Below are 24138 nucleotides of genomic sequence, written 5' to 3' on the forward strand. Positions count from 1 at the left end.
GTGTAGTGAGCCTATTTGGGATAGGGGCTGGAGGCAACAAACTTGGTATTCCAAACTAGATACCTTGGGTGTAATGCTTCAAGCACTCTTGCTTGACCTAATTATTGTAACAATCTTAAAGCATCATACTAGAAACCTTAAAACGTTTTTGACTTCGTTTTAATTTTGGGATGGGATTCCTCGGTTGAAGTTTCACTCGGAACAATGATTTGGACGTGATTGTTTGATCTTCTTGGCATCAATTTCAACTCCCAATAGAAGAAGAGGACTGGTCTTTCTTGATCATGGGTTTTATTACTCGTTGGAATCACGTTTTGGCCGTGGGTTTCTTCCGACAAAGAAACGATTTGGCCGTGGGTTAAACTCCCACAAAATTCCTTATTGGACGTGGGATTCTCTCTATCGTCGGTTATTATACGTGTCTTAACCTACATCCATGTTATTTTGAATTTTTCGAATCTTCCTATCTTGGCCAAGATAAGCACTTGATATGTTTCAAATGATGTTTACAGTTGTCTTTATGTCATTCCACATTTGATAGCATGTCCTTCTTGGGAAAGGCTGTTTCATTCCAAACTTGATGATACAGCTTAACTCAATTTGGATATGATGCATGTAACATTTCAAATGGAAACATGGAATGGTTCTTTGTAAAAGAAACTATTTAGGTCTTTTTCTTGATTGAAACTTGACATTGATGCTTATTGATATTGATATTTGTTTTTCAAGCATTATGGAATTGTACTAAGTTCTTCTGGTAGAACTAAATACTTTTAGTAAAATACAAAAATGATTGGATTCATTTTTAATGAAATTCATATTTGGTAATTTACAGGAATTGCCTCAATTTGGATCTTGATGATGATGACTTACTTGATGAGTGAATCCTTAGAGAGCAGTGGGAACTATTATTTTCTTCTCAGTTGATTAAATAGTTCACCTACGTGTGAAATTGCTTATGTTTGTGTTCAGATTATTTCTAAAATTCTTGGTTATTCTTTAAAGTATTTTTGTTTTCAGTTGGATTACAGATCTTTATTGATATGGTGATATGGATGACTCAATAATTTTGTTCGGACATCACATTAACTATCTATTGGATTGTGTTATATGTAGAACATAGGAGGAGATTGTTGGGTGTATAATATAACTCTATTATGTTCTAATATAAGCCCAATAAGATAATAGACCGGTGTAGTGGGCCTATTTGAGCTAGAGTCCATTAACCTATTAAAACCCTAGTGTATCTCTATATATAGGGGTTGGAGGCAACAAACTTGGTATTCCAAACTAGATACCTTGGGTGTAATGCTTCAAGCAACCTCTTGCTTGACCTAATTACTGTAGCATTACCTTCACCTTCGCTGCTCCTCGACCTTGCTGCAGCAACAGCAGCGGGACGTCCCACCCTCCCTCTTACAACATGAGCATGAGGATGATTGATGTATTTTGTATCCAAAACTCAAATCCAAATCAAAATACAAAAAACATGAGGTATCCAATCGGTCCCTTGGATGCCGAGAAGATTTTGATTTGGATTTCTCACATTTGCGGCCCTTTTTGCATTCTAATTAGGATCGGATCAAATTCTTGGATTTCTAATTCAGCAACTGACAGTAAAAAAAAAAAATCAAATTTCTAAATTTGCTGTGGAAATAAGAAATTGAAAATCCACAGATGTGGTAGTTTCCTTCACCCTCTTTGCTCCTCAACCTCTCCCCTCCACTAGGAAGTACCCCCTTCCCTCTCTGTCTCCCTCTTCATGAGCTGCTGGATCTATTTAGTTTGTATTCAAAACTCAATTTCAAATCCAAATACAAAATGGGAGGTATCCAAACGGGCCCCAAGGGAATTCATATGAGCACAACCATATTTTGATATTTTGATATGTTCGCTAACCCATCTTGTCTTTTATTGTTATTACATTTCCCAAAAAGCTATCACCAACCAACTAAAGAAGAAAAAACAGCTTGGTCTGTGTAAATATCAAAATATAACATTTCCCCTAAATTAAAGTGCCTCAATTGAGATTTTATATGTTGTGTGTGCCCGTGAGGGATTTGCTAGGACGGTTGAAGAGAGCAGCCACTCTCATGCAACAGCCAATCTGCAAACTGCCTTATGCGATGGTCCCTAGCAGAACCCTTTATAAGATGTACATTGGGGCCCACTTCATAGGATGATCCAGACCGTTCATTTTTTGGGCCACAATGTAAATAGGATTTACCCCATAAATCATCTCCATAGGATGATCCTAATCCTCCGATCTGATCTGTAGAGATTGCTATAATGTTGTGGGCCCTACAGATCGGAGGGTTAGGAGATGATTTAGGGGGTAAAACTTATTGACATTGTGGTCCAATAAATGAACGGTTTGGATCATTCTATAAAGTGGGGACCACTACACATTTTGAAAATTTCTGGATTTCAAGCCTCCACAACTTATAAAATCTCACCTTAATTAATGTCTCTTTGATCTAAGAATAACATAATGTGCCTTAATTAATGTCCCTTTGATCTAAGAATACCATATTGCTCTGTTTGGTTGCTGGGTTTTTTTTGTTCCCAGAATTTATGTGGGTAAAGGTTTAGTGGTCACATCAGCTTTTTCTTGTTGACATCAGCAAAATCTTGTCTTGAAAAGGGTGTTCTCTCTTTCTCTCTCTACCCTCTCTCTCCACTCATCATAATATCTTTCTCTAATTAATGCTTGTCCCCTCTTTTGTCTCCTACCTTTACCCACATAAATCCCAGGAAAAAAAAAAACTCGGCATCCAAACAGAGCATAAAGTGTCTTAATTAATGCCCCTTTGAACTCCTATTGGATTTAATGGGGTTTTTTAAGGAAGTGTTATTTTCACCCCGATTTCTTCCGAGCCAGCACTTTCTAGTGTATTTATATGACTACTTTTTTTTTTTCACTACAAGGGTATGGCCTAGGGAAGAAAAGGGGACAAGGATATCATTTCCTAATTTTTATATGGGAGATTTTATAGGGCGTCTGTTGCTGCCCGTAGCCCTTGATCTAACAATAATCAACTTTTTAAGAGGTTGTAGGCCTATCACGGTGTGGGCGGAGACCATATAATTTCACAGATCCAAGGTCACTAGCATACTCAGCTGGTCACAATGGTTCAGGCCTAGATATTAAACAAACTTGAAATTATGGACAACATTAGGTTCACTATTTCTGCTATGCTCGATTGATATTCATGATTAAATCAAATAGGTCCGGGCTGAATTTCAAAGGGGAAAAATGGACTTTTAAGGGCTGTTTGGATACACGGATTTTAGAATCTTGTATTTCCTCACAATTATAGACGGGAGACGAGAGAAGAAAGAGACCAGCCGTCGTTTTCTGATTTCTCACCCTTCTTTCCGACAGCAAGAGAGTAGGAGCTCGTCCCATGTTTCTAGGTTTCAGAAATCTTAGCATGGAGGAGAGATTTCTAAAACCTGGATTTCTTGTTAGAGGAATTATGTCAAGCAAGAGGTTGCTTAAAGCATTACATCCAAGGTATCTAGTTTGGAATACCAAGTTTGTTGCCTTCAGCCCTTATATATAGAGATACACTAGGGTTAATGACCGGTTAATGAACTCTAGCCCATGTAGGCCCACTACACCGGTCCATTATCTTCTTGTACTTATATTAGAACATACATGGGTTATATTATATACCCAACATTTCTCACTTAAAATCCAAGCAACGCTGTCAGGACATCTAGCAGCTTGATCATGAACCCTCTTTTATACTATTTTCAAACTAAATCCGCATCCTGAGATTTCTAAAACCTGGAAATATGGGACGATCTCCCGCTCTCTTGCTTGCGGAAAGAAGGGTGAGAAGCAAAAAACGATAGCCGGTCCGCTTCTTCTCTTGTCTCTCAGCTACAATTTTGAAGAAATCCCGGATTCTAAAATCCACGTATCCAAACGGTCCCCTAGTGTTGAGAATATAATGTTTAAGAACTGTAGAAGCATGAATGGTTAATGCGTGCATGTTTGTGGACCATAAGTCTGCCATATAAACTTGTAAATCACAGGATGATTTTCTCTAGCATATCAAATGACAACTTTTTAGTCCCCCACTTAAACAGATTTCTTCCACTTAAACAGATTTCTCCTGGTTTATAGAATACCTTTATCTACTATTATTTATAACAGCTCATTCGATTGCTTGTCCTTCAAACCGATTTAAACATTCAAGAGAGAAACTAAACATTGACAAAATCCCCTTACCAATCATTGTCAAATTCTCCTCCATATATACGGATCTCGATAGACCTAGCACTCAGCACTCTCTAAGATCATCTTCTACATTGAGAACTTCAAATTTGTTTTGGGTTTCCATAGTTTTTTTTATTTTTTATTTTGAATTGTCTTGGGTCTACAGAGTTGATCATGGATTACTTGTTTTACTATTTTATCTGTTTTGGCAGCCAGACTTTTCTACTTTCTTGGCTTGCTTTTGATTTTCAGAGAAGTACCAAGAAGCAGACTGAGAGAAAAGATGGCAATGAACAGACGTCACGTGCCCATTACACTCTCACTCTGGTTCAATAACATTCCTTCACACTCTCACTCTATAGGACTCTCACTCTGGTTCCAATATACCTTTTCAAGGGTCGCCCCTTTCGTACATTGGCCCACTATGTGATGACTTTTCATTCTGGTTGCTCCAAGTAGTCCTTTTTCACAGGTCACCCCTTCCATGACATGACTTGTACACTAGACATGGCGTTAATCTCTGATACCAAATATACCAAATATTAGGTACCTAACCAAAACGCCAAAAGCGACAAAACCGATGAAACACGTTAGGCAAGGCCCATAAACAGTTAAACCACATACGATCAAACACAAAACTTGAGTCAAAGAATGATAATCTGGGATCTCCACATTGGAAATGGCCCAAGACTTATTGCAAAATTCTATCAAGACAAAGGACCCACTCCTTTTAAAGTGGTGCGTCTTCTTTGCAAGAGCAATACCTTACTGCTGCTTCCAAGTCTCACTTGGGCACCTAACCATGGCAACCAGGAAAATAACAAAAAAAAAAGACAGTTTCATATGGTCAAATAGCTTAACATTCACTTCTGATGAAACCAGTATAGGTCCTTCCTGAAGACATTTAAGTATATTTACACTTAATATAAATGAGTCATATGGTCAATGCTTTGAAATTACTTTAAGAATTGGCTTTGATCTTTCAAAACAACCACTTGCCAGAAGACATCTCTATACATGGATTGATAACTGCCTTCTCTAGATCATACTTTTGGAAATAATATTCCCTATTAATGAAATCTCTATATATGGATTTAATTTTGGATTCCCTAATATATGGATTCCCTAATAATGAAATCTCTAGATATGGATTCCCTAATCTCTATAATGAAATCTCTATATATGGATTCCCTAATAATGATATTCCCTGATAATGAAATCTATATATATGGATTTAATTTTTCCTTTCACTTATACTTTCAGCTAATCACTGATTCAGAAACAAAATGAAAATTGCACATTCTTAACCAAAATAACTGAGCATTTTCTAGAAAGAGAGGTTCCCCATCTCCAATTCCTTCGAATGCTTGATTGGAGGATTCCTCTAAAGTTTCCAGCATGTTTCTATATAGTACCCATGGCAGTTTGAAGGAAAATATTCTAAATTGAAGAGGAATGAGATATTGAGCTCCACAGAACTATGGAAAAGATAATTTTTAAGCATTGAATTGAGCAAAATAATTCAGGAATTCCAAATCCTCTCTTATTATACTTCTAAAATTTCTGCTTTACACCAGTCGCTATCCAGAATATAGTAATCATTTATAAATTTGGAGGATTGTAAATGGATAAAAACTCCGAACTAATATCAGCTCGGACATCAACCAATCGAAGCTGACCATTGCGATGACTTGTTTCTTGATCATGGTTGAGGGCTCCAACTTCACCATCTCAACTTTGAAGGAAAGTACTGCATCAAAATTCTTCTAAGAGCATAGAATTTTTTTTAAAAAAATAAACCAGATAAGGAATACTGAAACATATATTCACCTTTTCAATGAGAGACAAGTAGTAAGGCTTCACTTTTTCGACATCAATTCGAACTTTGCTCTTACTGTAGAGGTCATATTTGCTGCACATAAAATTTTAAAAAATGGTCAATAATATGTTCTAGCCATTTTTGAGTGTGTCATTTGTTAATCCATTATATGAAGGATCTTCTAAAATTCAAATCTAAAGGCAATGAGAATGCAGTTCTGGGTTAGATTTAGTAGTCTGAATCAAGTGAGAAAAGATGATCTTACTTGAATATGTGAAGCCATTTCAGATTCTCCACATCCTCCTCACTCATCAAGTGTTTATATGCTCCTGACTTGTGTAAAGCTACAAGATGACATGAGACAAACCTTGCAGCTTAGACTCTCTTTAGAGTTAATACTTAGAATTCTAGAGGAAGAAACAAGGTTAGTACTTACGATAAAAGGAATGGTATCGAATGATAAACAAAGCGGCAGAAGGTAGAGTTGTCTTGTTTTCCTTAGTGACCTAAAGGTAAGTTAGGACTAGATTTAGATCATTTTTATTGATGATAAAGATATTCAATAAATTTTAATTGAGGAATGTTGCAAGAGAAATTAGAGAGAAAGAGAAAGTGAGTTGAACAATTAAAGAAAGTTAAATAGCTAAACCTATTAACATTAAAAGACATGAGGAAGTAGAAGGCTGTGAAGGAAATACCATGCACATATAGTCATCATGCCCCCAAGACATCAAGACATTGTTGAGCCCACATCCTTCAGAGTAAACCCCAAACTTGGTGTTGTAAGTAGAATTATGGTAGTCTGGGTTTTCCTTGAAATACTGTAACAATGCAAACCAGGTTAAGGCCAGCCCAAGTTAGTTGGTTGTTTAAAACCACATTTGAGCACTGTTAAACTTGTGTAATTCTTGATAATACCTGGTGATGAACATTTGATTCATCGAAAGCACATCCAACAGGAAATGTGTCACCTGTAAATGGTCTCTATGAGTAGTATGAAAAGCCAAAATGAAAAAGATGGATGTGAAGATTAGAACTCTGTTTTATAAAGTAATGTAATTAGTAGACATGATTCTCACCCACAACAGCCCACTGAGGAAGAGCTCCAAAGCTGGGATGAAGGAGAACCTTCCCAAGATCTGAACCCATAAAAGAAAAGGATATTCATTCATGGTTACTACAACAATTATCAAAATTATTAGTGCCAAATGAGTATTTAGTTAGAAGAATTGGTATAACATAATTGCTTACACCAACTTTACAGTGCAAATTGATCTTGAAAAATCATGTAATCTTGGTTGGAAAATTGTAATATGCTCTCCATGCCTGTGGCAACCCTCCAATCAAACATTCAATGAATTCTAATAACTTCGTACTATAACGGGAGGTTAGTCCCAAAGGACTTTGGAGAACTCCAGGAGACTTGAGGAGTAACCCATTAGTCCCGACTTTTGGCTTCCAATCTGAAAACCCAAATTAGTTTGGAGGTTTGGGATTTAGCATACAGACTCCCCCAAAATCTCACTCTTGTTAATTAAAATGCCCACCAGAGAAACCTTCTCAAACGGGTAGAACTTCAACTCCTTCCCAAATCAATGAAAATCAACAAAATGCCCTTCTCTAATGGAAATATCCAAAATACCCTTATCTAAGGCTCTATTCACTTGCGTTCCCGGGAGACCAAATCCCAGGAAAACACCCCCTTTTGTCCCGAGAAAGCTAAAATTCGCATGTTCACTTGTCTTCACGGGATTTTGAAGGAGCCTAGATAAAAAATGTCACATCTGACATGGAAATTGGGAAAAATGATGTGGAAATGAGTATTTTCTCGCACGTGTGAGATTCCTTTTCCCTTTATTTTGGTCGGATTTGTTTTCCCAGAAAAACTAGTGAAAAAAGTGGGCAAGCAGTTGCTCAGGAAACCTTTTCCTACACAGTTCCTGCGCAAGTGAACAGGTGCGGTAAATCTTTTCCTGCACAGTTTCCCTGGATTTCTTTTCCTCATGCCACGTCCGATTCCCGAAAAACCTTCTATTTTCCTTTCCCGGGAAAACAAGTGAACAGAGCCAAGGAAAAAGAGAAAGTAGAAAAATTAGAAATAAAGAAATCCTAGAATAGGTCATCGTTAGCCCCACAATATTTGTTTATTTTGGACCCACAAACTTCCCGGGGTGCTTATGAAAATTATAATGTAAAACTTTCTAGAACTTAATTTAAAGTCCCTCATTTATTCATGACTGACGCATAACTTCAAAGACCTTATCACTCCAAAGTCCCCGGTAAAGAGTCCCAGACAGTCCTCACAGTTACCCATAGTCTGCTTGACTTAGAGTGACCCACAATGCACAAAGTCCGCCCGGGATTAAAAATCCCGCATAAGTAAATGCCCCTAAGACTTTACACTGGATCATGGTTCTGAACCAATAGCAATTGTAACTTGAACTTCTCAAAGCATTATAGTCAAATAATTGAAGGTTTTTTGGGAAAACTAGCTAACTGGAGGATGTCCACCAGATGTATATGTAAAACATAAAAAGATGCTAATAGATAGTGGAATTTGAATTTGAGTCCATACCATGAATGAGACCAGTAAGGTGCAACCAATCTTCATCAGGATAATCTTTCCTGATTGCTTCAGCTGTCTGCAACAAGTGTTCGATCTGAGGTTCGTCGAGGTCGGGATCACTCTCGTCCACAAACTCATTGAGAAGTTCACAGCATTCCCATATGCTCATTTCTGTTCTATTAAACTTACCATAATCCTCTCTCATCCTCTTTACCTACACTTACATTAAGTTTACACATTCAAATCATCACATCATAATAAAGAATCATATGAAACTTAGAATCATCAAGAAATAATTTCAATTGACTTACAAAATCATAGGATTGGTGAATGTGATTCATCCTATAGAACTCTTCCACGGTCTTCTTTCTTTCACTTTCAGCATTGTAATCCCTGTTTTTAGTAACTTATGTCATGTGTAACATATAATCTAACATCCAATATTTTCCGAAAAAAAAAAAAAATCTAACAAAAGGAGGATTTATTATCTTAGCAGTTTAAGAACTTATGTAATAAGAAAGCCCCCCCAAAAAAATAATTAACACCTAAATTTCCCCATTTTCTCCTCAAAAAATTTAATGATTTTCTCTTCCAATCATATACTATATAGAGGAAGGCCCAAAAAAATGAATAAAGATTTCAGTAGTTTTGCTAGCAAGAATTTCTAGTAAGAAAATGACCTAAATGTATGGCCAAATGAATTTGTTTCTGGCTTCACAAATCCACCATCCAAAACCAGTTCATGTGGATCGGTAAAGATCTTGTTATCATCTACTCCAAGCCCTGCAAAAAAAATAAAAAATAAGAACAAGACTTTAATTTATCTCTGCACATAAATAATTCAGTATAAAAATCATACACTGAAAACTGTTAGAGAATAAGATCAGATCTCGATCTGACCATTAGATTATTTAGGTTATATCAAGTAGGTAGATTAGAATAGGATTATCCCCTTTATTATTCTTATCTCTTTCTATCTTTTATATCTAGAGTGTTTTTTTTATAAACACTCATTAAAGCCTAATTGTATGGAATCAACTAACTACCACTGCATGTTATAATGGGTGCAACTCGGGTAAACCCGACCCAACCCAAGTTTTTAAGCTTACAAAAAAATTGATTAAAAATGTCTGGTTTCACTCGGGTAGGGCTGCGCAAACCCTCAACCCGACCCGATTTCCAACCCGGGTTGGGAAATCATCTCAACCCGAACCCGACCCGAGTTGCACCCCTAGTTCAATCAAGACTCCTTTAATTTTCTTCATCCATTGGGGTGAAGAAAAGATAGTTAGGACCATTTGATCTTTTCAAATGTTGGGTAACAACCCAAATGGATTATATTATACAATGACCTTCTAGTGTAAAGATAATAAACATGAACATTTCAAGAAAATTGCATGTAGAAAGAACTTACCAACTTGAGGTTGTTCAATGACAACTGTCATCTTCTTCCCAACAAAAACAAAGAAAACCCAAATGCAATATGGGATTCTAGCCTTCTCTGGATGAAAAAACACCTGCAAAACTAGAAATGGATTGATTGAAAGGAAGATAGTCTTAGAAGAGTATTTATAGGGTGGTAGGATGTTAGGAATATGTCAGAAAATGGAAAATCAGATTTCGTAGTAATAAAGCGATAAAAGCTGACTCATCATTACGTGGACATAGCACCACTTTGCAAGGTTTAAGGAAAGATTGTATCTGTCAAACAAAGGATGATCAACCCACACAGGTGGCATCCAGTCAAGGTTGGATTTTATTTGATATATTCGCCCCCTTTTCTTCCCCGGGCCACCCTTTGGAGGGGAGGGCTGTTTTGTTAACAGCACCCTCCTAGGATAATCGAACATTTGGTAATAATATCTGGCCCGATCGTTTGAAGGTGTCGGCCATTGATCTTTGCAAGCCGTTGATCACCATCTGACGGTTCTAAAGGGGTCCGATCACGGATCTGAGGCGATCATGGATCAGAGGGATCGGATCAATTAGATTAACCCCATTTACAAGTTACAACTAATTAGTTAGAAAACACTTTCAAAACGATACTTAGGAAATAAAGACCTCCGGCCATAGTGATTAAAATACCCTTCATGGTTAAATTTTCAAAGCAATGCCATCTAAGGGTATTTTGGTAACTGGGAGATACACGTGAACAGGGAGAGAGGACCCTTCTCAATACCCCAGATTTATTCATGTCCCTCAGGCACTCAGAGGGACATGAATAAACGAAAGAAAACTATTGTTAATCATACAAATAATCTCATCCAATAACTTAGATAATCTCCATAGTCCAATGCTCTTGTCTTACCCAAGAAATGACGTTTGAAGAATCCCCTTCTACCTCCAGTTTGCCTTCAATTTGAATCCTAAATAAGATCATAGCGTAGTGAAATGTGCGAACATCCGGTTTGGTAACACCTAGCTCCTTGTTTTTCTAAAATACACATCCGAAACATAGATTAAAGGAGGAATGCTATTAGGGACTTGCCAAGCAATTTTGTAGAAATCAATTTTCCTGATAACTTTTTTAGGAGAATAGCCACCTTGTATGCCGAAAGGAATCATTCAGAAGTGTTTTATTGGAGGTCTTGCATGAGGTCCCAAGTAATAGACTGTTTGAACCAACTTTACATACTTATGGAAGGCCTCATAGATTAAGGTTAATTGAATATTTCTAACCATCAATGAGAGGAATGCAACGGTCATCTCTTTCCTTTTATTTGTATTCATTCTCTCATGTAAATCTCTTATATATGTATTCATTCACGTGTACACTTATGTAAATGTTTATATATTGAATGAAACATAGAGCTGGCTATCAACATATTCCTCTTGCAATTTTGTTTTTATGGTATCAGAGCTAATTGAGCAAGCCAACATGCAACAATGTAAATATCTTTCCACTCCTATGGTGTCTAAGGACCAAACCCCATCTCAGGATGAGCCCTTTGATGATCCTCACCTCTATCGTATCGTTGTTGGTGGTCTACAGTACTTAACCTTTACTCGGCCAGATATCTCCTTTAGCATCAACTATGTTTGCCAACACTTGCACGCACCTACCAAGTTTCACTCTCAGCTTGTTAAGCGGATCTCACGCTATATCCATGGTGCTCTCACCTATGGGATCCGCTTCTTGTCACATAATTCCCTCACTCTCTAGGCCTTTTCAGATGCAAATTGGGACAGTTTTCGTTTAACACGTCGCTCCACTAAAGGATTTTGTACCTACAATGGAGGCAATTGTATATCATGGAGTGCTAAGAAATAGCAAACAATAGCATGTTGTAGCACGGAAGCGGAATATCGTGCGCTCTCCTCAACCGCCAAACTCACTTGGATATCAATTATCTTACACGACATTGGAATTCCTCTTAATCGGCCGCCAATTCTATTTTCTGATAATATTTCTGCACTTCACATGGCGGTCAATCCTGTTTTTCTTGCCTGTACAAAACACATAGATATCGATTATCACTTTGTTCATGAAAAGATTGCTCTTGGAACCCTCATCACTCGCTATGTGCCCTCCTCTAATCAAATTGCAGGTATCTTCACCAAACCTCTCTCCAAGAAGTCTTTCCAATGCCTTCGATCCAAACTAGGCCTTTGGCCTCTTCTCCGGCTTAGTTTGAGGGGCGGTATTGGAGGTCTTGCATGAGGTCCAACATATTAGACCGTTTGAACCAACTTTGCATACTTATGGAAGGCCTCACTGATTAAGGTTAATTGAGTATTTCTTACCATGAATAAGAGGAATGCAGCGGTTATCTCTTTCCTTTTATTTGTATTCATTCTCTTATGTAAATCTCTTATATATGTAAAGAATATGTAAACAATCATTCCTTCTAATTATGCATACTGTCTTGTGTAAAGAATATGTAACGGTGATATCTTTCCATTCACTTGAACACTTATGTAAACATTTATGTATTGTATGAAACACAGAGCTGGCTATCAAGAAATTCCGGCTTTATTCCTCATGTAATTTTGTTTTTAATTTTATGGTATCAGAGCTACTTGAGAAGGCCAACATGCAACAATGTAAATATCTTTCCACACATATGGTGTCTAAGGACCAAACCCCATCTCAGGATGAACCCTTGATGATCCTCACCGCTATCATATTGTTGTTCGTGGTGTTCAATACTTAACCGTTATTCGGCCGGATATCTCCTTTAGTGTCAACTATGTTTGTCAACACTTGCAAGCACCTACCAAGTTCCACTCTAAGCTTGTTAAGTGGATCTTGCGTTATATCCATGGTACTCTCACCTATGGGATCCGTCTCTTGTCACATAATTCCCTCACTCTGTACGCCTTTTCAGGTGCAGATTAGGACGGTTGTCGTTTAACCCGTCGCTCCACTACAAGATTTTGTACCTACATTGGAGGCAGTTGTATATCATGGAATGCTAAGAAACAACAGACAGTAGCAGGGGCGGAGCCAGGAATTTACAGTTGGGGGGCCGGATTAATTTACACTTGTTTCATTGGTCATTGGGGGGGGGGGGGCATGGCCACTAAACTACCTTGGCATGCATGCATAGCCATGCACCATATAAAAGAATTTAGCAAGTCATGGGGGGGGCCATGGCCCCCCTCAAGCTCTATGTGCCTCCGTCACAGTAGCACGTTCTAGCACGGAAGTGGAATGTCATGCGCTCTCCTCAAATTCCACCGAGCTCGCTTGGATATCATTTGTCTTACGGGACATTGGAATTCTCCTTACTAGTCCGCCAATTTTATTTTCTGATAATATTTCCGCCCTTCACATGACGCTCTGTTCTGTTGCGCTACTTGGGCGTGAAAGTAAGAGGAATTTACCCTGTTTTCTATGGAAAACTTGTAAAATGGTCGTTCTTTAGCCCAAAATGTGGAATTCCACGGTCCTACGTGTAATCCACGCAATCCAACATGTCAAGTCAAAATCCGCGCTCATCTTTCCCTTTCTCAAGAGCGAAAAGGCATTAAAATCCCTTGGAATCTGCTTTATCGGGTTCACATCCGTCGAACTCTCATTCAAAAAAAAAAAAAAAGAGAGAGAGAGAGAGAAACCCTCATCGTCTTCCTGTCGTCCAAAGCGAAAACCCTCATCATCTTCCTTCAGCACTGTCCATTAAAACCGAGTGCTGATAACCACATTAACGTAAAGATGCCGAAGAAGATGAATTGCATACCTCATTAACGTAAAGATGTCCAAGAAGATGAATTGCACAAGGCCATTCCTCTTGAAAGACAATGAATTTTCATTTATTGTTTATTTTCTGTATAGTTTCCCGGCAACATGACGCTCATAACTCAGCTTTCCTTTTCATTTCTTTTCCATTTCCTTTCAATTTGCCGCATCATTTCCTTTTCCTTTACCAACCAAGAAGCACAACAGAACGGACCGATCGATTATCACTTTGTTCGTGAAAAAGGTCCTCTTAGCACCCTCATCACTCGCTATGTGCCCTCCTCTGATCAAATTGCAAATATCTTCACCAGACATCTCTCCAAGAAGTCTTTCCAGTGCCTTCGATCCAAATTAGGCCTTTGGCCTCTTCCCTGGCCTAGTTTGTTGGTTGGTATTGGAGGTCTTGCATAAGGTCCCCAACATATTGAACCCTTTGAACCAACTTCGCATACTTATGGAAGGGTTTGCATGTGTCTCCAAAAGGGAACACCAAGGCAGGGCATCTGTACAGTGTTTCACAAACTTTCTGGTTTTCTGCAGTGTGTTTTTAAGCACGATGTGTTTGGTAAGTATAAAGTACAGTTTTGTTAGTCTATAAATGGAACTCTTTTGCACCCAAAAAAAATAAAATTGCTCTTTGTTGGATTTCAAGGCTCCAATATTAACTGAGAGAGCTCCATTTCATGACCTCTTATTCTTAAGAAAGAGTATTAGAATGCACTTCTTTTTCTTTTTAATTTTTACCTTTGCTAAGTAGGGGTGGACATGGTTCGGTTCGGTTCGGTTTTGGGGTATACCCAGAACCGAACCATATATAATCGGTTCCCTGAAATTGGAACCGAACCAGAACCATATAAGTTTGGAACCGAACCGAACCAGAACCATATATAATCGGTTCGGTTCGGTTCGGTTCTGGGTTTACCCGATCTTCATCAAATCAACGGAATTTCTTCACAATAGTTGTTTGAATGTTTGGTTTTCTTTTCTTGAGATAGAATAATTTTTTGTTTCCAGCTTGTCATCATCATTATGGGAAAAGCAGAGCACAAAAGTCTCTAATGAAATGATGAATATGACTTTGTGGGGGCGTTATACAAACTACTCTCATAATATTTTACTATTTTTAAAAGCCTTTCACTTTCTTCTTACACTTACAAAAACTTTCAAGTTAATATTAAAAACAAAAAGGATTCCCACATCTTCTTTCCTGCCATTAAAATATTAAGGCTTGTTTGGTGAGATTAAAAATATTTGGGCAAGTGCTGAGATTAAAAAACTTGTTTTCCAGTCTGACTAAGGGTTTTAAGGTGGGTCGGTTCTTGGTTCGGTTCTCGGTTCCGGGATCCAAACCCAGAACCGAACCGAATTTCCATCGGTTCCAGGTTATTAGAACCGGAACCGAACCATATAACTATGGAACCGAACCGAACCGAACCATATGTGCCGGTTCGGTTCGGTTCCTCGGTTCGAACCGGAACCATGTCCACCCCTATTGCTAAGAAGCAATTCTACTTGGGCCCTATTTGGATTGCAGGAATTTTCGGGAAAAGTTTTGAAAAGAAAAACTTTTCCAAAATTTCATGCTTTTCTATTGTTAGATTACATATATAAACAAATTGACTTGAACCAACACAATTAAAGTTTTATTATAAGAGACCCTTAATTCATAATGCTATCACTAAAATACATCATTTCCATTCAAATTGTGGAAAAAAAAATTTCTTCCCACAAAAGTTTTCCTCATAAATATTTTTCCAACAATCCAAACGGGCCTTAGCGGTCTCAATGGACCCAAAATAGATTCAAATGATCGGAACACTAATGGACTGGATTTGGGTACAAGTGTTGGATTCGAGACCATCCCATTGGACCCGTATTAGGGGTACAGCTTGGGTCGGGTTCAACCTGAATTTGGGTTGGGTTGGGAAAAATCAACCCGAATTGGAAATCGGGTTGGGTCGGGTTGGGGAGTCGGGCAACCCGACCCGACCCGAAACTCGATTTCCAATTCCGATTTGTGCGTAAAACCCGTTTTCAAGTGAACACATTTCCCATTGAAGCTAGAAATGTGCTTAAATTTTAACATAAATTTGTCCTTCAGTTCAGTTACAAAGAGTTTTTATATGGTGGATGCCTGTGTAGGAATGTGAGCAAAAAAAAAACAGTGGGGCTCACAAAAAACATGTGCATGAATTGGAAATCGGGTTGGGTCCAACAGGGTTAGAAATCGGGTCGGGTCGGGTTGGCAAAATGGGTTCCTCGTTGCACCCCTAACCCGTATCCTACCGTCCAAAATTATTTAGGATCGTAACTCGGGCATAGCAAGAAAATCTGATGGAGCATCCTAGATAATTTGTCTAGCTGGTAGAACCAAGAGTTTTGTTAGAATATATTAGATCTGATCAACAAAGACCCGACTGTTGGATCATTATAGTGGTAGACAACAACAGTCTGATCAACAAAGATCCGACTGTTGGTTTTCTTGCCTTTGATTAATCCAAACCGTCAATTTATATGATTTGCTACAGACAAAGATCATATCGGCCACCAAATTATGGCATTTTATAATGTGTGTGTGTTTGTGTTTTGTTATTGAATGTAAACCATCATCATTTACATATAATTTACCATCAGTGTTTAATGATAAAAAAAACGTATACCATTCATTCATTCAATGTTTTGATTGGATGATTTTTGTATGTTTAATGGGCTGTGGGGGAGACAAATCAAAGCCTGTCAAATGAACGGTTCAGATCAATAAGAGGTGGGAGCCGCTCTGTAAACATCCAAGAAGAAGGTGAGATATCCACACGATGGGGCCCTTAAGATGAAGGGTTTCCTTAAGATGAAGGGTTAGGATTATATTGAAGCTCATGTGAAACACCCTTTGGGTCCAAAGTACACAATTTAGCATGATCTCGACATTTCATCCGTTAGATTCTAGCATAAAAAATCAACAGTTCCAACCTAGAGTTTCCGGTTCAAGGGCTAGAATTAGCCCTGGCAAAACGTGACCAGACCCGCGGGTCCACTCGGCCTGCTCGAAGTTTACAAGTCTAGGTCACTAAATAAGTGACCTGGCCCAGCCCATCAAAACTGGCCGGGCTGGTAAACCCACGAGTGCTCCTAAAAACCCAAATGATCGAGATTTTATATGGTGTAAGCCCTTATAGTCCCGTATTTTTCAAAAAATACTGTACGGACAACATCATAGGATGATTTAAAATCGTCCATGTGATGAAACACAACGTACTCCGCCCACAAAGGCATACGGCTAACTTTAAGAGATTCCCTCCATACAAATTCCACTACGCTGAGAGACATGCTAGCCCCTTTTTAGCTAACTATTCTACCATTGCTTAAGCTTCCTTACCAGTAGACACCCGAGGCAAGTAGATGTGGAAGCCTCAGCTGGAGTTGCAAAGTCAGGTTGTGAGTGCAATCCCCGATTCTTCAATTCGAAGAATCCTACTTCTTTTGACTCAAAAAGCATGTGTTGAGCATATAAAATTCCTCCTCTATCGACAGTTTAGCGACCGAGACTGCCTTATTCAGTATTGCATGTGTAGACAGGGGCGGAGTAAGGAATTTACACTTGGGGTTGGGGGGAGGGGGGGCATGCCCTCATGCTATATGTGCCTCCGCCCTTGTGTGTAGATAGGTTGTGCCCCAAAAATCATTTACATAGGATGATCCTAGCCCTATGATCTATAGAGGTTTCCATAAATATGCAATTCCTCCATAGATCAGAGGGTTAGGATCATCCTATGGAAATATTTTTTTGGGCACAACCTATTTACGTCATGGCCCATCACATGGACTGTTTGGATCATCCAATAGCATGGGAATAAAAACAGCAACAAAAAAAAAAGAAGAGAAAAATTGGGTTAACCGCGAGGCCCATATGGGTTGGGTATGGGTTCATAACATAGTGACCCGTAAGATTCTGGATCATTTGTGACCCGGCCTGTACCACCCTACGGGTTGGGTGAAACCCGGCCAGGCTCATCCGTTTGCCAGGTGCTCATGTGAAGCACGCCCACGTACACAATTTAGCATGATCTTGACATTTCATCCGTTAGATTCTAGAATAAAAAATCAAGAGTTCTAATCGAGAGTTTAGAGATCAAGGGCTAGAATCATCCGATAAATGTGGGGTCCACTATAACCAAAAGTCTCCATCCCGATACTTTATACGGAGCCTTTTTCGGCCGATACGTATGGGGGTAGATAACTAGATACATCTGTATATGTCGCTGTCTCTCCTTTCACTCTCGCAGGAAACCGCCTCTTGATTCTCAAAATCCCCGTAACGTGGACACCCGATAAAAAAAAACCCCAGCAATGACTTTGCAAACACTATTCCGAAAATGACCCTCAAAAATATCCTTTTCCATACGCATCTTCGGATAATGGGGCTAAAATTACAACGTCACTTTCACGCGCATCCCGAGAAATTCAAGCGTCAAAACTTTGACGGTTTGCAGTAAATTAGGCCTGCTGTGTTACCTAAATACGAAAAGGACAACACTGCCACGTGTACCGTCGAGGAGCGAAGGTGGAACCAGTTCGTGAGAGGATGACACGTGTAAACTTTCCGTACAGGATTATTTAATACTTACACACCACACTTAGGAAGATGATTTTTTCAGGTGCCCCCCTCTTTGGGGTCAAATCACGTTAAAATGGGGCGCATAATCCTACAAGGGGGTGAAAAAATACCTCCCTTTTAGAAAAGCTAAAAAACCATCTTCCTATTTGCTTCCTAGGCGTAGAATGTAGGGGTGGCCAGAACCGAACCGGAACCGAACTGTTAAAAAATACTTTGGGTCCGGTTCGGATCTACTGATGAAGAACTGAACTTATTTGGTTCGGTTCCGGGTCTAATGTTCTTGGTTCGGTTCTGGAACCGAAGAACCGAACTTTTGAATATATATATATATATATAATATTTTTTATATTTCTATTATACATATACTTATCAATATAAATTACTTATAATATTAATAAGTAATAATTAATACTATTCTTATAATAAGAAAGTAACTTATATTATAACTTTAATTAAAAGTTTTTATAAATTATAATTAGTAATTAGTAATTAGCCATTAGAACCGGAGAACCGGACCGGACCGAACCGATTATGTTCGGTCCAGTTCTGTTCGGTCCTACTATGTACTACGGTTCAATTCGGTTCTTACGGTTCATGGAACCGGGAACCGAGAATCGAACCGGTTGGCCACCCCCAGTAGAATGGGAAATAAGGCAACTTCCCCAACAATAAGCATCCAATTTTTTGGGGATTTTTCGATGAATCTAGACCGTTGCTTTTTTATTTTCTTACCGTTCATTAAGTGGCCACTGATTCTACGATTAGAATTGTCTAATAGGGATGAATTTTGCTACAAAACTACCCGCGACAAAGCTCAAGAAACAATTGGTTTGTATCATTTCGCAAGTGGCCCCCACTTGTAATTTTGGATCTTCATCGTCCATCATATAAGAACCCATCAAAGAGAAGAAGACAATATTAACCCAACATCATACAAAAGCTTTATGTCTTTCTCTTCCATCATTTTCCCTTGCTCTAAAAATAATAGAGAATGAAAAACAGTGAAGAACATCAACATGCCCCAAAACACACGGAAGTACGGACATTTGGATCGTATAACTTGTGTCTATAGCATGATTCATTTGACATTTTCTTGGTGGGATCCTTTTCAAGAATCAAAGCATTTATCGGAGTATCCTAGTGGCCCACTATTTTTTACATAGTTAAAATTATGTACAAAATTAGATTTACGAGTAGTTACTACCTATATCAAGACCAAGCAATGAGCCGAAAAAAGAGTTCTTAGGATTTTAACCTGAATGTTTGGCGACCATGAAAAAATATTCCATCGAATATTTGTGGGGCGAGTTGTGAGAGATGGACTGAGAGGGAAAGCTTAGAGGGTGGAAATGAGAAGAGAGGAGGTGTTCCAATGAAATAATCTCCATTTATTGGGGGAATTGATAAATTTGTTGAGGGAATTAAGAGAAATTCTTGTCTTATTCTATTTCTCTCTTACTTTTCTCTCTCTCTTCGACCTATATTTTGATAATGACACCCTACATCTTCTGCTAATTTCCTCACGCAACCAAACACTACTCGCAAATCTCTCTCCTAATATTCTCCCCATCTTCCATTCTTGTCTAATTCTCTTTAACTTATTTTCTCCTGCCATTTACAAGCAACCAAACAGAGCACTAGGGTTTATCACTCCAGTGGAGAGAGAGGAGATAGAGCAGACTTTTAATCATGTGATTATAGACCGTCGATTGAACATGATAGACAGTTATAAAAATGGCTAATTATAGAAGGCAACTGGTATTGATGTTAGCACTACACTAACTCATTTTATCTTTTATTATTTAAACACCTGTCAATGGTTATTATAGATCCCAAATGGCTCTTAATGGCCAATTAAAAAGGAAGAGACACGCATAGTTTGTGAAATTATTAAAACACGGTAGTGCCAGTATCAGTCTGTTTATAGATACTACTATACTATACTAGTATACTACCTTTGCCTTTCACACAAAATATCACATGTTCATCTTTATCGTTATATTTATTTTGTTACTATCAGACGCGCAGGAACTAAAAGGCGGTTAGTTTTATGATATTTTAACCCAAGTGGGAGTAGCAATCCGAGATTTTTAACCTAATCAGGGTTAATTTTAACCCAACCAGGGTTAAATTAACCTAGGGTTAGTTAAAACTAACCCACACCCCCTCGTTTATATTCGAGAGCGTGTCCGACCAGAGGTTTCATATCAGAAGAAAGGGAGAGAAAAATGATATTGGGAGAAATGAATCAAGCAAATCCAACGGCTCACGTTCCTCCATGGAACCTATTTGATGAATCTACGGTTGAGATGCTGTTTCCCATTCCCGTAAACGGAGGGGATTACTCTCCGTATTTTCAATGCTACTTACGGTCCAATAATATAAACGATCCCGACTCGGACGATTTGGGCTATGAACGGGTTGACTCGTTCTCCTCGGACGAGTTTCGGATGTACGAATTCAAGGTCGGGCTGTGCGGCCGGGGCCGGGCCCACGACTGGACCGAGTGCCCATACTCTCATCCCGGCGAGAAGGCTCGCCGGAGAGATCCCCGGAAGTTTAATTATTCCGGCACGAGTTGCCCCGACTTCCGAAAGGGGAATTGCAAGCGAGGTGACTCGTGTGAGTTGGCTCATGGGGTTTTCGAGTGTTGGCTTCACCCAACTCGGTACCGGACTCAGCCATGTAAGGACGGCATTAATTGTCGCCGGAGAGTGTGTTTTTTTGCACACACGCCGGAGCAGCTCCGGACTATTTCCGGTGAGTCTCCGGTGGAAAATTCTTTGAATGAAGTTGTGTTGAGGAAATTACAGGTTAGGAAGGCGAAATCTATGACGTTGGGAGTTGAGGTAGGTGGGTTTGGATCGCCGACCGGAGGTTCGAAAGTCCGGCCGGTATTCAGTAGTTTGCCGGTGACTCCGACCGGAGTTTGGGAGTGGGGTTGTTTGGAGGAGGGAGGAATGGAGAGAGTGGAGTCTGGAAGGGATTTGAGGGCGAAAATATTTGAGAAACTGAGTAAGGAGTATTCTGTGGGGATATGAAAAGGAACAGAAATTTGTAACGGGAAGTGATAGCAGCACAACCATGTTCTGATATCTGCACTAACTCAACTTGTCTTTTATTATCTAAAGAGCTTTCAAAGGTCACTAAAGTTCGATCCCGGCTTAGTCACCTACGCAAAATTAAAAACCAAAAAAAAAAAAAGGTCACTTAGTTCACAAAGCTCCCACGACTCCACGAGCCATTTAAAAAGAAAGGACAAGCTAGGTTTGTGTAATTATTAAAACAATATTGTGCTGATATCATTTAGCGTTCTGATATATTTGTTTTTTGGATGGATCAGTTCCCCTATTTAACTGGGTGTGAATAGGAGAAAGAAGGTGGAGATGGTGAAATTGATGATTTTTGCAGATACAGAAGGGGGATGAGAGCTACTAAAAAAATCTAGTCTGATGGGTTTTATTTTTGGGGTTCTGTAAAAAATGAAAAGACCTTCAAATTTGTATAGAACAAGATTGTAGAAATTATGTGTTTTTTTTTTCGTTTTACTTTATTTTGTGATCTTAATGTGAAAACTGAAAATCCTCTTCCGTGTTTTTATTTGTATCCTTTAATAAGTGGGAATTGCTAGTGTCCATCGCAAAAGGTATTTCACGGCTGGTTTATAGCATGTCAGACCACCTCGTGAAAGGAGATAAAAGCTGTACTCTTGATTCACGAGCTGGCTGGTCTGACGACTAGATAAGCTCTGAAATGCCTTTTGCGATAGACCTTTGCAAATCCCTATTTTTCAAATTCTGTCTAATGAGTTCTTATTTTTTCCCGATTGAGTCTCATGAATATGATGATGTGGAAGATCAAATCTTAATCTTAGATATGACATATCATACTCTTGGGAATCACTCTTACGCTTTCTTTTGGGTGAGTTCTTATTTTTTTTTGAGATTGAGTCTCATGAATGTGATGATGTGGAAGATCAGATCTTAATCTTGGATATGACATATCGTACTCTTGGGAGTCCCTCTTACACTTTCTTTTGGGTGAGTTCTTATTTTTTCCTGATTGAGTCTCATGAATGTGATGATGTGGAAGATCGATCTTAATCTTGGATATGACATATCTTACTCTCGGGAGTCCCTCTTACACTTTCCTTTGGGTGAGTTCTTATTTTTTCCAGAGTCTCATGAATGTGATGATGAGGAAGATCAAATCTTAATCTTGGATATGACATATCGTACTCTTGGGAGTACCTCTTACACTTTCTTTTGGGGGTCTGGAGATTTTACGGGTGGAACTAAGGTCGAGTTCGGGTCAGGTTTGAGTTGAGGGTTTGGGCAACCCAATCCGAGTGAAACTTGACATTTTTTATTAATTTTTTTTGTAAGCTTAAAAAATCATTTGTAAGCTTAAAAATGAGGTTGGTTTGCGTCGGGTTGAACCTCGTCGGATTAGAAATAGGGTTGGGTTCATGTTGGAAAAAAGGGTTCCTTGGGTCGGGTTGGGCCAACCCGAGTTGCACCCCTAGGAGATTTCAGATTTGTGGAGTCAAACTTATAGAGTTCATGCTTATGATTGTCTTAAGATTTTACAGATTTACTCCTTCCACATACTATGGTTTTTTTTAATTTAAATTATATTCTAATAAAATGGCATTAATTAAAGAAAAACCGACACTATAAGTTTTTTTTTCAAAATATTTATTTTTGTATTTGTCAATTGCAAGGAGAGAAACTATACGATTAAAGCGCTTACAAGCACGTGGTGCTATGGAAGTATCACCCCTGTTATTTGATCCAACTGCAGGTTCTCAAAAAGTTACCTTTGGGAAGCTGCTCTTGGATCAAATATTAAGGATGGGATGATGAGTACGTGTTTTTACACCCTTTCATCATATAATTTCTTTTTTTCTCTTTTTGTTTGATGACATAGGGTGTCCCCACCCCACTTTGTAGAGTGGGACTAATTCCCTCCAAATGCGCGCAATCACCTGTAAACCACGCGCATCGGGTAAGCCTAGGGGGACTCGAACTCTCGTCTCTGGGGAGCATACCCAAGACTTTAAGCCAAAGAGCCACACCTGTACGGGTTTCATCATATGATTTCTATTGTGGCGTAAAATACATCATCCACTGGTAAAGGTTATACTGACACCACGTGAAGCGGTTGATTTATGGCTACTTTCTCTCGTTATAATCTCTACATGGGATTTTAAAACTTTTACTATAGGTTTTGGCCGCTAGTAAAAATGCCAACTTTGTTGTAGTATCATTTTCGTTAAGAATAATGATAAGAATAACCACTTGTTAGTGTTGGAGGGAAATTTGAGAAGATAGAATTTTTGTAGAGTTGCTTCAAGGCGCGTAATCGCTTTCCTTAAGATAAATTTTGCCCCCACCAGAAGTGTGCAAAGGGGATTCGCGAATTGCCTTTAAGATACAATGAAGCCTTGTAGGAAGATCCTACAAATGTTTGATGACATTTTGCACAAGCGGAATCAAACTCAAAACGCCTTTGAAGAACTTCAAGCTTTAGAGAATAACACTAAAACTGTTTCTGCAGAAAACAGTCTATAGTGCACTGTTTTAATGAAAACCCAAAATGTAAAACAAGAGAGAAGGGGATTGCAAGAGAAAAGCTACAGCAATAACTGATCTTCTATATTCTATATATTGAAAAGACAGATTTCTGCTCTTTTTATAGAGTATAATATGTCTATTCATTAAGGGAAACATCA

The 24138-nt window shown here is 38.7% G+C and overlaps 1 protein-coding gene and 1 pseudogene across 2 annotated transcripts; one reads left to right on the top strand and one right to left on the bottom strand.

Annotated features, from left to right (window-relative positions):
* Positions 1-5736: 5736 nt before the first annotated feature.
* On the bottom strand, positions 5737-10181 carry LOC143845574 (putative inositol oxygenase). 2 transcript variants are annotated; one of them, XM_077353952.1, is made up of 11 exons: positions 10028-10178; positions 9294-9396; positions 8925-9006; positions 8623-8827; positions 7127-7186; positions 6966-7018; positions 6746-6868; positions 6484-6553; positions 6313-6391; positions 6059-6140; positions 5737-5978 (listed from the first exon to the last, which is right to left on the bottom strand). In XM_077353952.1, exons 1-11 carry the CDS (start codon positions 10056-10058, stop codon positions 5952-5954), a joined length of 915 nt encoding a protein of 304 aa, XP_077210067.1. In that variant the 5' UTR covers positions 10059-10178; the 3' UTR covers positions 5737-5951. The 2 variants fall into 2 exon arrangements, with proteins under 2 accessions (XP_077210067.1, XP_077210068.1); XM_077353953.1 differs by lacking the exon at positions 7127-7186 and having other exon boundaries at positions 10028-10181.
* Positions 10182-20594: 10413 nt separating this feature from the next.
* Positions 20595-22010, top strand: LOC143846756 (zinc finger CCCH domain-containing protein 20 pseudogene; annotated as a pseudogene).
* The last annotated feature ends 2128 nt before the right edge of the window (positions 22011-24138 follow it).

Source organism: Tasmannia lanceolata, unplaced genomic scaffold, assembly GCF_043159265.1.
Source record: "Tasmannia lanceolata isolate RefF3 unplaced genomic scaffold, GAP_Taslan_0.1 ptg000015l, whole genome shotgun sequence".
NCBI lineage: Eukaryota > Viridiplantae > Streptophyta > Magnoliopsida > Canellales > Winteraceae > Tasmannia > Tasmannia lanceolata.

Coding starts and splice junctions, on each gene's coding strand:
- LOC143845574 (XM_077353952.1), bottom strand. CDS start 10,058: ATGACAGTTGTCATTGAACAACCTCAAGTTG. Junction 6,869..6,965: donor AATCAAATGTTCATCACCAG/GTATTATCAAGA, acceptor GCATTGTTACAG/TATTTCAAGGAAAACCCAGA. Junction 6,554..6,745: donor ATGATGACTATATGTGCATG/GTATTTCCTTCA, acceptor ACTTACCTTTAG/GTCACTAAGGAAAACAAGAC.